This window comes from Acomys russatus, chromosome 20, assembly GCF_903995435.1.
Source record: "Acomys russatus chromosome 20, mAcoRus1.1, whole genome shotgun sequence".
Classification (NCBI taxonomy): Eukaryota; Metazoa; Chordata; class Mammalia; order Rodentia; family Muridae; genus Acomys; species Acomys russatus.
The window spans coordinates 21,014,026-21,031,760 of record NC_067156.1 but is presented as its reverse complement, the minus strand read 5'-3'; the positions used below and the strand labels follow the sequence as shown (position 1 = coordinate 21,031,760).

General features: G+C 39.8%; 1 protein-coding gene across 1 annotated transcript in view; it reads right to left on the bottom strand.

Annotated features, from left to right (window-relative positions):
* Positions 1-4,217: 4,217 nt before the first annotated feature.
* Map3k2 (mitogen-activated protein kinase kinase kinase 2) overlaps positions 4,218-17,735 on the bottom strand; it is a 67,495-nt gene continuing 53,977 nt past the window's right edge. Inside the window, exons 13-17 of the mRNA XM_051163698.1 lie at positions 14,570-14,718; positions 13,015-13,146; positions 11,786-11,915; positions 7,287-7,464; positions 4,218-5,469 (exon numbers count right to left, since the gene is read on the bottom strand). Of these exons, the coding sequence (XP_051019655.1) occupies positions 5,244-5,469; positions 7,287-7,464; positions 11,786-11,915; positions 13,015-13,146; positions 14,570-14,718 (815 nt within the window). The 3' untranslated portion in view covers positions 4,218-5,243. The remainder of the gene's footprint in view (positions 5,470-7,286; positions 7,465-11,785; positions 11,916-13,014; positions 13,147-14,569; positions 14,719-17,735) is intronic.

Genomic DNA, 17,735 nt, shown 5'->3' with positions numbered 1-17,735 from the left:
ACAATGTCTGGCAGAATTTCTATTCCAAAAAGTTCATGAAGAAATACCTAAGATCGAATACTTCCTATTATAGAATTATATATAAGCTAATCATTATACATACAAACACACAAATTGAATTTTAACCTACTTTTAGCAACTAAGAGCTTGGCAATTTACAATAAATACCCTTACTAAACAATCGTCTGTTCTAGCTACTTATGGGAATGCACTAACATGCCCACTCGAGGACGACCCTTCTCATCCTACATTAGTAGATCGTACATGTTTCAGTTGTTCTTCCAAGAACAGAGACAGATCTAACTGAACAACTACACCTTCCTACCCCTGCTCCAATTCCAAACACACACACACACACACACACACACACACACACACACACACACACCATGTACAGACTTCACAGAACAGTAAGCTAGAATACTAGTCAAATGTTAAACACTAAGGATTAGAATTCGCTGTCCCTAGATTTCTTGCTCAATGCCTCAACCTTCATAAAACATTTAAAAAGAGCTCCTTGGGGCAAAATAATTAACCTAGTTCTATGAAAAGTATAACCAAACAATAATACACAAAGAACTTGGACAGTGCCAATATGACTGAAAATCAAGTAATCAACCCCAAAACAATTTACTCTGTCTTTTAGAATGAGAATACCTTTCTATATTTACTTTAGGAATTCATATCTAGTGGAGATTGCAATCAGATAAATGCTACTGTTTCTCTCCGAACCTTTTTTAAAAAGGAGGTAGAAAGGGGTAGAAGGAGGAAATAAGCATTAAGAAACACAAAGGGGCCAACACATGGTCTAAGGCCAAATAAATTCTTGAGGCCTAGTGATTTTGGAAAACTCTTCATTTTGTTAGGTAATTTGAATTACAAATATAAAATAAAATTAAGGCATACAGAGAAAAAGGCACTACTAAAAATCAACAAGTTGCTTTTCATTAAAGTTTAACCAGTGTTAAAAATCAAATAAATATGAAAGTCTCTTCTAAAGTAAATGCCAAATTTAATGATAAAACAACAGGATCTCAAAACAATCTGATCTTAGTGTAAATAACCCTTGATGAGTTCAACCTTTATCAAATATTTTTTTGTATTTCAACACCTAAAAACCAAAATATGTTTTGGGGTTTTTTCCCCCTTAAAACAAAAACAGTAACAACAGCTGGGGTCAGAGAGGACTCCAATACAGTGGGCTAAGTAATGCTCCATTGTTCCAGAACACTCCACAGCTGTGTTGTGTAGTAAGAGCAGGTTCTGATAGAGAGGCTGTCTAACCTAGGATATGGGGATAGTTTTACTCTAATCCTTGTTAATATCTTTGGAGTCTATAGTATCTAACAATTACCCAACCATTCTTCCTTATTTTTTCATATAAAAATCCTAGCATCTTAAACACCACTGCTAAACTTTCAGAGTTAAGGTATGTCATAAATTGTCTGCCCATACTCCTTCTCAACTGTAACTTCCTGAAGGATATTAATTCAATGTGACATAGTACATCACAACTATTGTATAAGAAAATGAAAAGATTGAGCCTTTTTTTTTTTTTTTAAATGGACAAGGCTGGGTGTGATGGCACATGCCAGTTTCCCCAGCACCTGGGAGGCAGAGGCAGGAATATTTAAGTTTCAGGCCAGCCTGAAACACAGTGAGAACCCTGACTCCAAAAATACAAAGTAAGGTAAGATTGATAAATGTGCACACCTGGTTGACCCCAGATGAATTTATATAAAGGTTCTCAGACCCCAAATGAAACCCTCAGCATGAACTCTGCCATTAACCAAGGAGGCTGCATCATGCTGGGTCATCCACCAATCTATTCAGGCTTCATTTCATTTTCTTAGTGATTTCACAATCTTCTAATAACTCTTTCAGAAATATGACAGATCAGACCTGACCAATGTCAGAACTTGGTAAGCAGAAAGCTACTCTAAAGATAAACTTTTACTCTTATGTAATTTCTATTGGGAATAAAGTAAGACTCAAATGAAAGCCAATTCCATTTATTCTGAAATAAAAGTTTTATCTTTTATAGTTCAGCATGTGCATTACTATCCGACTTCTCATATGTTGTAGATTGTGCCTCTTAATACTTTCTAAGGCAATAGTCATAATAGATGTTTTTAAAGTTAGAAATATATTTTTGTAAACAAGGAAAAGTGCTGAAAATTTTCAAGGTATTCATTCTGAAAACCTCAAAGTATGTATAACTTCAGTACATTTAAATACCAATCCATCAACAATTTTATTAGTTACGCAACTCTTTTATTCAACTACTTCTGTTTGCACTGTAAAAGGTCTTCCACTTGACTCAATCCTGTCATGCCACTCTGAATCTCTGGGGCCCAGGCAGAAGGTGCTTCCTGAAAGCACATTTGACACTGCTTGTGGATCTGCTCCAGCACCGGAGGTCTGCTACTGGCAATGCAGAATGCATTTAAAGGCACAAAGTCAGCAGTCTGGCCATTTTCCAGCCAAAAAGAAACATTGCAGTACCAAAGAATCAGTTGTGCATTTAAAAAAACATAATACATTTAGAGTCATTTTTAAAAATTCAAACTTCATCTGTTAACCCATACCATTAGGCAGAAAAAAACAGAGTGTAATATTTTACTTCCTCTGGCACATTGTTTCCTTTAAATTTTTTCTTTTTAAAGTTTACTATTGGCCTTCCATGTACCATACCCCTACCTACTTCAAGCTTTTTTGCTCTAGCAGGTTGTTTTGTTTTGTTTTATATATATATAAACTTTGTGTTTTTGGTACCTTCACAACTGGTCTGAAATAAATTCACATCATATTCAATATAATAACTCTGTAAACTATTAGTCTATTTTTGTCTTTATAATTTTATTTTTCTTATAAAGCAAAAGCATTCTGATGCAGCTTAGAAAAGAAAGGAGACTGTTAAAAAGCAATTTGCTTTGAGTTCCAGTGTGCAGGTATCTTTTTGAAGAGTGTGTGTCTCTCTTCTGTACTGCACATTACCCTGATGGACCAAAAATGAGCCAAAGGGAAATCACAACCACACTAGGGACAAAGAAACAGCAAAACAAACACACAGAAGAACCCAGCAATCCAGGTACCATGATCTTGCTCAAGTAGAAAAGATGCCCTCACTCATAAAAGATAAAGTACAGCACACCTACACACTGGTTTCCAACATAAGGTCAGGAAGCTGATTTGCTCAGGTGGGAGGCGCTTGATGCTTGTTCTTTGGGAGGGGGACTTCATTTTGGTTTACAGTGCACAGGGCAAGTGTCAACGAATTGATTGTGCTTTGACTCTCAGACTACTGGAATTTTAAGTTACTACAGGGTATGCTGGGTAGGATCTTGACACTTTAAAGCCAGATCTACATAATTTCAAATGCAAAGTACTTTTTAAAAAATCTAAATAAACATACCTTGTAATAACAACAACAAAATCAGAATACCTTTAGTCCTTCTAATGAAAAGCATCACATTAAGGGTCTCCTGGAAGACTGTTAGTTATCTTCTAGGCTTTTGAAACTAACATACTTAGCACTTGGTTTAATATGCTGAAAAACTTGCAAGTGGCCAAATTACTGACATCTTCATGTCTCTCAAGTCAAGGAGATGCAGAATTCTCCCCAGCTCAGTCTTTCCATTCAGTGACATGACTCCAACTAGACGCTTACACTGGCAACACCTGGCAGTGTTCTAACCTTCCACTGCTGGGAAACACTTTGTTGTGGTATGCTTTTCTTGGCCTAGAAGGGTGAGCTGTTAAGAAAAGAATGTACAGTGATGCTAAATTCAAATAGTTGAATACTCAAACTCATTATTTCTGGTGAGTTAGTGATTCACGTGCAACTAGCATCTGTCAAAGGACTGCTCTCTGCCATGTGTTGAGACTGTTCACCCCTGACTAACCACTACCTGCCCTTAGGAAACCCTCGTTTGCTCTACATCTTTCATCTGAAATCTGTTTTTACTGCTTTGTGAACAGCTGCTTTCAGCTTGTAGCTGGGTTTTCATCCAAGACCCGGCTGCTGTCTGTGGCGGGGTAACTCCCAGGTAGGGAGTCCTTGTGTGCTACAGTCTTCGGCAGCATCCCCAACCCCTGCCTACTAGATGGTAGTAGAACCTTGCCAGTTATGGCAGCCAAGTGTCTCCAGGCAATGCCATATGTCACGTGAAATGAAATGACTCCCCACCACTGACCTCATTGTCTTCGTGGGCTTCAGAGGTGCCTCTGGCTTAGTACGCTATGATCCCAAGAAAAAGGATTTTACTTCATGACAGGAGCTTTAACACATGGCTACTTGAGCTAAAGACTGTTACCTATGGGAAACCAGGGGCTAGACAGAGGAAGATATTATATAGAAGCACAATTTTTATTATTTCTCAGTTCCCTTTATTTTGGGACTTTCCCCTCAAGTAAATAATGTTTGAAATATGCTAAGTAACACTTGGTTTTTCATTATTTCTACTGACTGGCAAATGTGGTCTCTTCTACTGCTCATACATTTAATGAGCAGTCGTCTGTTTTAGCAGAATTTACTCGTTGGCTTCACATATCTGCTTTCAAATACAACAGTGTTTTTGAGCAGAAAGCTCTCTCTCAGGTCTATAGATTCCAGTAACATGGATCTACAATAGTGTATTTGCCTATGACACTGATTAGGATTAACAAACAGACTCTTAGAGAATGATATCTTCTATTCAAGATTCCTACTGAGCAAAAAAGCTTGATAGACAGAGGTTAGGATCTAAAGAATACAGATATAAGGAGAGACCTATATTCTTTACGTTGAGTACCTACCCTAAACTCAAGTTTAGAGCTCGACCCCACGAGTAAGGGTCTATTTAAATACTATCACTAAGAACTACAAATTGTACATCACTTTATTCTCTTTGTCTTCCATGTCAGTGATACAGGGCAAGACTACAATCTTTATATATTCCAAATGATTTGTTTGTACTAAAAAGAGCGACTATGTACTAAAGTGCTTTATATCTCTCAACCACATCAGTACATTATAAAAATCTTTAAAAAAAGAAGTTTCAAGTTCTTGTAAAGAAAAAAAGATTAAATATAAAAAATTTAGTTTACTATTATTATTAAACAAATTTAACCAAGAATCAAGAGAAATATTTTCCCTCTTGTCTTTTTCTCCCCATCTCTCTTTTTATAAAAAAAAGGAAAGTGCAGTAAGAGAGAAGGTGAACTCGAAGACAGAGCTGGTGGAGGACAGAGGCTGACGGCTGCTAGTGATAGTGCACAAACATGTGCCGCAGCAGCTCCTCGGCTGACGGTCGCAGCTTGGCCTCGACAAAAATCCGTCTGAGGAAGTCTCGAGTGTAGTCCGAGACATGAGGCGGCAGCGTTGGGTTTGTTGGCTGAGTGGCGATCTTGAAGATGGCAGCCATCGCCTCAAACTCAGCCCAGGGTGGCTTTTCAGTCAGCATTTCCACCACAGTGCATGCCACACTCCTAAAAGAAATGAAAAGGAGCATTAGCCAGGCCATAATTCAGGAAAGAAAGCTGGTTAGGGAGAAAAATGAGAAACTAGGGCGAAGCCCACATATATTTCAACACACTTGTCAAATACAAAGTTTCATTCAAAGGTTAAAATTAAACTTTAATTCAAACATGAAAGCAATGAAGGGTCAGGGCAATCTATATACTTCAATGAAAATCTATCATAATTATCTATGATCACAAATATATGGCTAGGAAGAAACGTTAGAGTTTTGTTTTAGATCATTTTCTAACATGGAGTCAATAATTCTGTCCCTACCCTACAAAGAATACAAACATTATAAATTATTTGCCTTCAAGTTCCATATATATATCCCCCCCACCCCGGCTGGGAAGTAGGAAATGGCCATTTTATGAGCTAACTAAAAATTACTATGTAATTTATTAATTCAATTTTAACTACTAACTAAACACACAGCCCTGCCAGTGGCATAGGCACCAGCATTAATTTTTCTTCTTCCTTACCTGGAAGACTTGCAAATACCTTAAATCATTCAGAATCCAATAATGTATTTTCCAAGAACAACAGAGCTAAGCATATTATAAAAATACATTACACCACTGTCATAGCAAGTTTTTATTTCTGTAAAGCAACCATCGATTTATTGTAAATAATAATATGATCTGACATTCAAGATCCTTGGAAGATCTGATGGTGCAATCAAAATATAATGCAGTTATTAATGGATATTTCCCTGTTCTTCTAATACACAAACAGAAGTTGGGTCGGGTGACCCATCAGAACGCCACAGCTTACTTCACTGTAAGAGTTAAGTCTCTAAGTAACTGTCCCTGCACAATGGAAAGGTGGTAAAGTCTGATATGCCACAGCCGAGGCTGGTGGTGAGGAGTCCAGGTCTGTGCTAGGCTGGGTAGGTATGATAAGGAGTGATGAGTTAATTAGTGACCTCATAACCCACTTTTACCCCAATCATTATTTGTAGGCACAACCATCATACAAGTAGCTATTACCTGTTTTTAAATGTTTATACATACCTTTGTGATTGAAAAAAAGAAAGAAAATCACTGATTCATTTTTTTGTTTGTTTGGTTTTTTAAACAAATGTTCATTTTTTTAAAAGAAGATTTATTTATTATTATGTATACAGTGCTCTGCCTGTACACCTGCAGGCCAGAAGGGGGCATCAGATCACATTATAGGTGGCTGTGAGCCACCATGTGGTTGCTGGGAATTGAACTCAGGACCTCTGGAAGAGCAGTCAGTGTTCTTAACCTCTAAGCCATCTCTTCAGCCCCAAATGTTAATTTTTTATAAGATTTATTTATTTATTATTATGTATACAGTGCTCTGCCTGCATGTACACCTGCACACCAGAAGAGGGAATCAGATCACATTGTAGGTGGTTATGAGCCACCATGTGGTTGCTGGGAATTGAACTCAGGACCTCTGGAAGAGCAGTCAGTGCTCTTAACCTCTGAGCCATCTCTCCAGCCCATTTGTTGTTGTTTTTTTTTTTTTTTTTTTTAAAGACACTGATAATGAGAGTACTTTACAAGTTATCCAGGGAAATAAGAGGTTTCTAATGTTAAGGTTTGCTTAAGACAACATCCTTCCTAAAGAAAAAGAGGTTCAAAGACTCAAAAATTTAGTTACGTTAGCCTTGACAAGGTATAATTTTAATGGCATTAATACTTATAATTCATAAATCCTGCTTCCAAGGTACAAGAAATAATTTAAATCTGACAATTTCAAGTGTGGGGAAAAATAAGAAGGTAAGTTTGCAGGTAAATTTGACATTTAAACTTACCAGATATCTGCTTTCCTGCCATAGCCTTCTCCACTAATGACCTCAGGGCTCATCCAGTATGGCGTGCCTGTGACAGACTTCATCCCTGTGCCTGACAGACAGATGGTCTGAAGCCGCTTGCTAGCCCCAAAGTCTCCTAATTTGATATTGCCCGTGGAATCCCTTAAGATATTTGCTCCTAAAAATAAGAAATAGTTTCATTTCAATTGATTTTACTGGCATCCTAGAATATATACATATATGGCCGAGAATTAAGACTTTGTAGACTCTAGTCTGTCCCCAAATTAGGCAGCTTGTTGACTCCCAAGCTGGTCAGTTAGAAAATCCTATTTGTCTTGCATTAAGCATCTGCTGCTTGTACATCCTTTAGGCAAGTCTGTTTCAGAGCCTAGTGAGCTTCTCCTATGAAGGATGGGGCAAGGGCAGGTGAGGTGAAAAGAAAGGAGAAAGGGCTACAAATAAAGCTTGGTGAAGCACCGAGAAAGGCTCTGGCGTCACTTGTTTGCTATAAAGCAGTTAAGTCCATAGCTGAAGACTACTTTCCTGATAAGCCAGCTTATTCTCAGCAACTTCCAAAAGGACCTTTATAATCAAAACTCCTAGCAACATATGCTTACACTAATATTATTCAAGCACTAGTTTACTTTACTATGTAGCTCACACTGGCCTCAGACTTCCTGACTCAGTCTTTCCGGCATTGGGATTCCAGGTATACCCCACCATGCCGCACTTTTTCTTTTAATGACTTCTATGGAAGAGGCTAAATAGTGCGGATAATCTACATTACAGACCATAGAGAATGCAGACTCGCCATCTTCACCACGAGCTTCTATTTTCCCAGAAAAGCCCCCAGCCTTAGCAGCAGTACAGGAGCCTTCTCATCAAAACCTATTCAGCCTCGCTGGCTGACCTAGCAGTAATTTTCTAATGTAGCTCTGCTTACTTATGGTCTCTCACCATCTAGCATATAAAAAGGACTCAGAAAAATACCTATTACCTAGAATATTTAACAACAAGGAACCAAAACAGACTTGTTACTTGAGATGTGGTCTTGACATATTGTTCAGGCTCTCGGGCTCATTAGCCTCCCGGGCCTCCTATCTAAATTTTCCTAAGAAGCTGAGACTATACATGCTTATTAATAAGCCAGGTTTTGCTGGCTACAAGCAAAGGACACTTTCCCTACACACACACACACACACACACACACACACACACACACACACACACACACGAAAGAAGAGTCATCTCTGGGGAGACAGCATCAATAATGAACCAGTGCCTACCCACAGAAGAAGCTGGGGAAAACAGGTAGCCAGTTTCCCAACACAGTTTCTTTTTTTAAAAATGATTTTTATTTTTGTACATTAGAAATAAGACTTTTCAGAATTGCTTATATTCCCATTACCAGATCCAACATCCAAGTGGACAACTGTCACAACTCATGACACTTCCCTCTTTTCATATAGCATCTGAGGCAAATTCAAGGCATTGAAGTCAATAAAAAACTAAGTGTGTATCTTTAAAAACTAAGGACTCTTATCACATCTACGAGAATGAACAGTAATTTAATATTGAAAATATTATATTCAATTTTTACATCAAAAAAGAACCAATCCAAGTAAGATCCATGTACTGAGACTTACTAATCTAAGTCTCTCAAATCTTTCCCCTCTTTGAAATTAGAAAGAAAACAAAACAAAACAAAAATCCATGCTGCTTGCTTATACTTTTCTCACACTTTGAATTTTGCTAATTGCATCCCAAGGAGTCATTATAATCTGCTGTCAGTGATTTATATGCCAAATTACGGTGTGTGTGCATGCGTGTGTGTGTCCTCATCCCAGTTGGGGTTGGTGACAAACATCTGTAATCTCAGCACTCAAAAGCAAAAGGCAGGGGGCTGGAGAGATGGCTCAGAGGTTAAGAGCACTGGCTGCTCTTCCAAAGGTCCTGAGTGCTGAGTTCAATTCCCAGCAACCACATGGTGACTCATAACCATCTATAATGAGATCTGGTGCCAATTCTGGCAAGCAGGCACAGATGCAGACAGAACGTTGTATACGTAATAAATCAATCTTTAAAAAAATAATAAAAGCCAAAGGCAGAAGAATGGCGAGTTCTCCATCACCAACCTGGACTATAATGAGACACTGCCTCAAAAAAAGACTCAAACCAAAGCAAAAAACCAAAGAATATCATTAAAAATGGGGGGAGGGAGGGCTGACTTTGTGGATAAGGGTGCTTGTTGTTCAAGTTTGAGGCCCTGAATTCAGGTCCCCAACATACATAAAAGCTGGTGTATCTGCATGCATCTGTAACCTCAGCACCAGGGGCAAGAACACAGACAGGAGGGTGAACAGGACGCCTAGCCAGCCAGCTTAGCTGGAAAACGGTGAGCTCCAAAGTCAGTGAAAGATCCTAACCCAAGAAACAAGACAAAAACAGATTTGGTGTTCAATTGTATAGTTCCTCCCCGCCCCCCCAGCCCCCCCCCCATGCCTGTCAACAGTACCGTTTCCAAAAGGGGAAGAAGATGAAGAACAGAGTCAGAGATGGCTCAGCGAGTAGAGGTGCCATATCTGTGACACATGTGGTGGAAGAAGAGAGCCAACGGCTTCAAGTCGTTCTCTGTTCTCTGTGCATGTACTGTGGCACTAGCATACATGTGCTTACACACACAAATAAAAGATGTGATAAATTTAGAGAGGCAGGGAGGGGGAAAAAAGGAGAGGAAGAGAAGAGGATGAGAGGGGAGGCAGGGATAAACTTTAGAAATGAGTGAGCTTTTTAAAAACAGTAATGATCTTCATCTTTGTTATGACCCCACAGGTCTGAAGTTATATGAAATCAATTATCTTTACCTTTCCTTTTGCCACTTATAAGTTATTTATAAAAATTAGAAGACACAGAACAAGTAAAAAGTACACTGTTAAGAACAAACACCATTATGCTGCCTTTTGGTGGCCACCATTTTCCTTCTGTTAACTTAAATTTACAAGCTGGAGTTGCATTAAACAGCAGGGTCCTAACTGCAGGGTCCTACTCCCTAATTATGATGGGGGGGGGGGTCTGCAGCAAGCTGTGTCAGAGGCTGCTTCTACAATTAGCCAGGCATCTAGCTCAGGGACATCCTCCACATGCGGGCAGGCTGCGGGAAGGGAGTCCTCTATCTTGCCCTGTCCAAGCATGAAGGCTGCAAGCTTCAGCAGTAGGGCGCCCTTCAACAAGAGAGAGTCATCTTCTATAAAGACAGACCTTCTAATCTTCTCAGCCACCTTGGTCATGTAAAGGGGGACGGAAGCAAGCTGATCTACAAATATTACAGGATACAGTTAGGATGTGACACACCATATGGGAGAGCAAAAGTCTGGGAACTTGTAAGAGTACCAACAAAGATCAATGAGTAAATATTATATAGACATATTCACAGTTTTTACTGAGTGATTTCTAAATCTTGAGTCATAACCCAGTTTTTAGAGACTGAGGTAGGCTCCACAGTACCAAGTTGTGAGCACTCTCAATTTTACATACCTCAACCATGAACTCACTTCATATACTCAATTCTATAGCAGAGTGGGGTGGGATTTACCCTAGTTGGAGCTCATCAGAGCTCAGTCTTGGGATCTTTCCTTTCCTCTTCTTTATTCTTTCAGGACACCTATTACCATGACTTTAAATACAATTGCAACATAAAGTATGTCATCACAGTAGCTAAATTTTAAGTTCTGAGCACCAGACATTATTTTAAATATTGCAACATATTAATCCTATAAACTGAATACTATTATGACTTTCACTTAAAAATAAGCAAACTGTGGTGCACACCTGTGATCCCAGCAATCTGGAGGCAGGGGCAGGCGAATCTCTGTGAGTTTGAGGCCAGCCTGGTCTACAAATTGAGTCCAGGACAGCCAAGGCTACACAGAGAAACCTTGTCTGGGGGCGGGGGGAGAATAAGCAAATGATAGGATAGTAGTACAGCTCAAAGGTGGAGAGCTTGCTTAGTATATGCAATTTCCTGGGATTCATATCCAGAAATTGCATAAATTGAGAAAGTGACCATGGGAAGGGAAGAAAAAGAGGGAGGATGAAAGAGAGAAAGAGATGAAAAATGAATGAAGAAGGAGGATAGTGGAAGATACACATCCGAGGTTACAGTTAGTAGCAGATACAAAGTCCAAGTTTGAGTCTAGCTCTGTGGCAGAAGCCTGCTCACTGTCCTAATGCCAGGCAACACACATGCAAACATGCAGTTAGAGCCTTCTGAGTAAGACTGATTCGATGGATCCTAACAGTGAAGCTACCATTCATGCCTGAACTGCCGACCCAGTCTGACTGGAACCTGAGAGAGTCCACGGGAGAGCTAGGGAACTGTTTTCCTATGGTAGTTTACATGTAGATACAGCAGCCTACATGTTCAATGCCATGATGACATTTCTTTCATTCAATCTCACACAAAACTGCGTATTTAAAGTAAAAAGTAAACCATGACTTACCTTTGATGTCTCTATGGACAATCATATTACTATGCAAATAATGGACCCCCTCCAGAATCTGACGGGTGTATTTCCTAGTCACATTCTCAGTAAGAGCTCCATATGCTTTTAGTTGGTCCTTAATTGAACCCTAGGATAAAAGGAAAAAAAACTAAACCTTCAGTTTAAATAAAAACTGCTACTAAATCTTTATTCTTAAGAAAATCCTAGCTCACAGCTGGGAGACAGTAAGTGAAGAGTGCAGAAATTCTCAGGAAAATAAATGTGTTGAGTTTCTGTTCTTTCAGATTATTTATGTTGAACTAACTTCTTTGAGATTAACAAATTATAAGGCTTCCATATTTGTAAGACCTTTAATACAACCCCAATTTGTTTTCCAAAAATAATGTTTAAGCTAACCTACATTGGAAAAAGATATTTTATTTGATTATGTAAAAGCAGTGGCAAATAAATCCAGTGAGCAGCAATGGTGCCACTACACACAGCTGTGCATAATGATCGAGTGTACTGCTGCCTGCATGCACTGACAGTGGTCAACAACAGCACTACTGGGTACTGAGCTGTAAGCACAAATGGCAGCCCTGTACCTTCAACATGGAACTCTAGCCATATACTCCCATAAAGACTCATATATCAAACATATCTGTCCTGAGTTACTCTATTAAATTATGATAATACAATTTTTCCTTTTTAGATTTTTTAAAAGTCATTTTGCCAAGTCTAGGTTGGCCTTGAACTTGAAAACCTCCTACCTCTACCCTCCTGAGTGCTGGGATCATGGATGTTTGTCACCACACCTAGAGGAAGGCACCTAGCTCTTAATGAGTAAAGATGCTAACTGCCATCTTCAAGAAGTATTATAATTAAAATTTTACTCTTTATATATACATAAAAAGCAATAGAGGTCCCAATTTCACTTTGCAATTCTGAATGAAATCACTGCCATTAACCACAACTACCAATCAACAATAAAACACACACATATATATGGTAGATGTTTAAAACGATTTGAATATCCCTACACACTAGTATTACATCTCAGAATACTTTCTTGTCTACAAAAAGAACTGAAGCTTCGCACAGTAAAGAGCTGGTCCATGATCATCTACTTTACGAGCAATCAGCACTGCTACCGTGGGATGGCCAGAAACCCCGAACAAAAGGGCTGAACTGGAATATCAACTTATTTTAAAAGGAATTTGTCTTTTCAAAAAGATAAATGAACTTACCCCTGGCATATACTCCATAAAGATGGAGAGTGTTTTCTCCTGAGGATCCCTCAAACAGCCGTAATATTGAACAATTCGCTCGTGCAGCAAGTTTTTCAACAACTGAATTTCACACTCAAGTGCATTTACTTCCTAGAAGACAGAACTCCTGCTAAGTCTTTTTTTTTTTTTTTTTTTTTAAATATTTTACTACCTGGTCTACAAAGTGAGTCCAGGACAGGCACGGCTATGCAGAGAAAGCCTGTCTCCAAAAAAAAATTTTTTTTCTTGTTTTTCACTACATTTGTCTGTCTATGTGTCTATGTTCGTTTGTACACGCACCATGAAAAACATGCGGAAGTCAGAGGACAACCTGTAGTAGTTAGTTCTCTCCTTCAACTATGTGGGTCCCTAGGAGGTAGATTCTGGGTACTAACTAAAAACTTCACTGGCCCTGCGTTGTCTTTATAGTATTATAGTAAAGGCAAAATATTCTTAATTCATAGACTACCATGGTGATTTCATTAGGAAATGCTCACTGTGCCTATAATATTTTAATCTCTAACCAATAATTGTATTGTTATTGTTATTATTATTATTACTAAATTCATTAAATGTTTTAAAATAATTTTTTTGTTTTTTGTTTTTTAAGACAGGGTTTCTCTAGGTAGCCTTGGCTGTCCTGAACTTGCTTCATAGACCAGGCTGGCCTCGAACTCATAGACATCTGCCTGCCTCTGAGTGCCAGGATTAAAGGCATGCACCACCACACTCAGCTTTATTTTAATTCTTTAATATGTGCAAATGAATTTGGCTTGGTTTGTCTGACCACATGTGTGCAGTTCCCTCAGAGGCCAGAAGAGGTGTTCGACTACCTCTGGATATAAAGTTACAGACAGTTGTGAGCCATGAGCGAAGTGCAAACTGAGCCTGGGTCCTCCAGAAAAGCGGCCAGTGCTCTCAACTGTGAACCATCTTTCCTGTTCCCTAATGCGTTTTATTTAACAGCCCTGGCTGTATGCTAAGTCAAACTAGGAATACAAATGAAGCACTAAAACAGCTGGTCAGAGCTGGGCGTGGTGGCGCACGCCCGTAATCCCAGCACTCGGGAGGCAGAGGCAGGCAGATCGCTGTGAGTTCGAGGCCAGCCTGGTCTACAAAGTGGCTCCAGGACAGCCAAGACTAACACAGAGAGACCTTGTCTCAAAAAACAACAACAACATCAACAACAACAACAACCAAAAACCAAAAACCAAAAACCAGCTGGTCAGTTACCACAAACCTCAAATTCTACCACATGTTGTTATATCACATTTTAAAACTGTTTATATACATTAAGTCTGTCTGTGTGGGACAGGGTGGGGATTGTGCACACACATGCCAGGGAACAATTGGGGAGGGAAGGAACAACTTTTCAGAGTTGGCTCTCTTCTATCATGTGGGTTCTGGGGAATGAATGAAGTCTCTAGGCTTGGAACAAAAACTAGTCCTGTTTTTGTTTGTTTCCCCTAAAAAAAAAAAAAAAAAAAAAAAAGGCTATTTACAACGGCCAAGTAATCTTCACAGTGACTTTTACCTTGCTGGTCTCCGGACTGTCAGGGTTAAACTGAACTTGTTTAACAGCCAGTTCTCTTCCGGTATCAACATCATAACAGAGGTAGACCCTACCAAAAGCTCCTTGGCCAAGCAGTTTGCCCAATCTCCAGTTGGTTGGAGCTCGAGGTGCTGAAAAAGAACATTTTTTAAAGATGAAGTAGTTAGATGAAGTGCCATCCCTCACCGAACATCCTAGATACAGGAAAAATGATGACCATCCAAACGTTCAGCGGTCTCCATCTTTCACAACTGTTCTCCCCATTCTCCTAAGAATTATAGCTCGTTCTCTTCTCTTGCTCACTACCTCTCTCTTCTTTCTCCACTTCCTTCTCCTCCTCCTCCTTCTCACCCCCTTCTCTCTTCCTTCTTCCCTCCCCTTCTTGCACAGAGACCAAGAGCTGCTCCCAATGAACCTGCATTTACATACCTTAAAAAATTGTAACTCAAAGTTTGTATCTCATGACTCACGTGGCAACCATCTTTTACTCAATCTAAGATACCCTATTTTCCCACTTTTAGTGCAGCAAGTTATAAATATTTGTAATTAGTTTTTTCAGTCCCATCAATAATACAGAAATCTGGAAAAAGTATCATTTCCCATCTCTATAGGAGAATTCAGACAATCAATAAAATTAAAACTGTTTTATGCATACAGTGCCTGAGGAAGGAAGAAGAGGGTATGGCACCTCCTGGAACTGGAGCCACAGACGGTTGTAAGCCACATTCTGATTATTGAGAATCAAATCTAAATCCTCTGGAAGAGCAGCCAGTGCTCTTAACCACTGAACTATCTCTCCAGACCCTATAACTTTTTAAATTTTTGTTTCTGTTTTTAGAGACAGGGTTTCTCTGTGTCGCCTTGGCTGTCCTGGACTCGCTTTGTAGACTAGGCTGGCCTTGAAGTCACAACAATCCACCCGCCTCTGCCTCCCTGAGCACTGGGATTAAAGGCATGTGCCACCACGCCTGGCTGACCCTATAACTTTTTTTTTTTAATCTTTTTGTTTGTTTTTTGTTTTTGAAACAGGGTCTCACTATGTAGCCCTGGCTGCCCTCTTACTTATTATATAGCTCAGGCTGGCCTTGAACCTCTGCTGTGCCTGTACCCAAGCCTTGGAATTATAGCTGTGAACTGACTGCTTGGAAAAAATAACATTTACTGAACATTTTAGAACACAGATCACAGGGCACCCACCTAGCCTAACACCTAAGGAAAAAGAGGCACTGAAAGAAAGATGAAAACAAATGGTGAAGCACATAGAAGAGCCCATTCCAACAAGTAAGGAAACCTAAGCTGCACTGTGAACATGTGTGGGCTGGCACGACAGCACTGAACCTCAGAAAAAGCAACATATTCATGGGCCAGCAGCTCTGCTGTGGACCTCCTCCCTAAACTCATAGGAGCCAGAAATCACAGAGAACCTCCCTGGGTGGTCAGGGTTAGAATATGGAATGGCCCTGTGATAGCTGGCCACCCTGACAAGTAAGAGGCACTGCTGGGCATGGTGACATACACTTTTTAGTCCTATCACTAAGGAGGCAGTGGCAGGCCGATCTCCTGGGGTGTTCCAGGCCACCAGGACTACAGTTTTTGGGCTGTACCCCCCGAAAACAAAGAGCCTTAAACTTCTCGAAGAAGAGTAACAAAATTTGTTACCACTATGTTAGAGCAGTGCAAAAGGAAATGAAACAAAGCAAGAAAGTTTGGGGAATGAGGGCTAGAAACTTGTGGCCCTGGCCATCAACCCTAGGAAAGTGGGCAGGGTCTATGGTAAAGCCTATCTCTGAGAACTGGAGAGATGGGGCCTGCTCAAGAGTGACGCCAGACAGACTGTCACCCGTACTCTAGGCTTTTAAAAGTAGTAGCAACCTACTGCTGAGGGAGCAGGATGAAGAGAGAGAGAGAGAGAGATGGGGGGGGGGAGGGAGAGAGAGCGAGAGAAGAACGAAAAGGAGCAAATGCAGTATCACCTAGAACCCCAGCTCAGCAAAGTTCTAGAAGAATCTGAAGTCCACAGTGCACAGGTACTGGAGCAAACAAAATAACCAACACAGTAAACTAGGACTACACTGACCCAATCCTTCATAAAAGGAATGAGGCACAAGACTTTTGCATATGTCCATTTTATTTATCTCACTGTTCATGATCCTGTATGTGATATCTGGAACTACATTATAACATTGTAAGGCACATAAAAAAGAAAATTTAAACACACACACAAACCAGGCATAGTGGCACATGCCTTTAATCCCAGCACTCAGAAGGCAGAGGCAGGTGGATCTCTACGGGTTCAAGGACAGCCTGGTCTACATAGTGAGTTCCAAACCAACCAAGGCCACAGAGAGAAACCCTGTGTAGAAGGAGGGGGTTACAAAACAAAGCAGTCAACATAACCAAACTCAAGGTACCTCAAGAAAGTGAAAATAATTTTGAATAGACTGAGGATATAGCTTAGCGTTACAGCACACAAAACATTGTTTTGTTTTTGTTTTTACTTGGGGGGGGGGTTGTTTGTTTTGGGTTTTTTTTTGATAGAGTTTGTACGCCAGGCTGGCCTCAAACTTAGATAGAGACCACATACCTCTGCCTCCAGAGTGCTAAGAATAAAGGCGTGTGACAACATTGCCTAGCTTTCATTGGGTTTAATCTCCAAAACCACACACAAAAGCAATTTAAAATTAAAATAAAAGCACAAAAACATATGGTGGCTGAAGAGATTCTTCAGTAATAAGTGTTTGCTGCTCTTGCAGAGGACACACATTGAATGGCTCACAATCACCTGTAACTCCAGCTCCAAGGACTCTCTTCTGGTCTCCACTAGTACTGCCCTAATGTGTATGTGGTCAAGACTCTCTGTCTCTCTCCTCTCTTCTCTCACTTTCTCTGTCTCTCTGTCTCTCTTTCTCTCTGTCTCTCTCTCTCTCACACACACACACACTCTCACACACACACACACACACACACACACACACACACACACACACCTAAAAATAAAATCTTTTTAAAAACCTGATTAACATATTAGGGGTCTGTAGGGGGAAGTTAGACAACATATAAGAACAAATGTAGAGCCAAATGAAACTCTGGAAATGAAAATGTTCTTTCAATAAGATCATAAACAGGTAAACCCTTAAATCCCAGCACG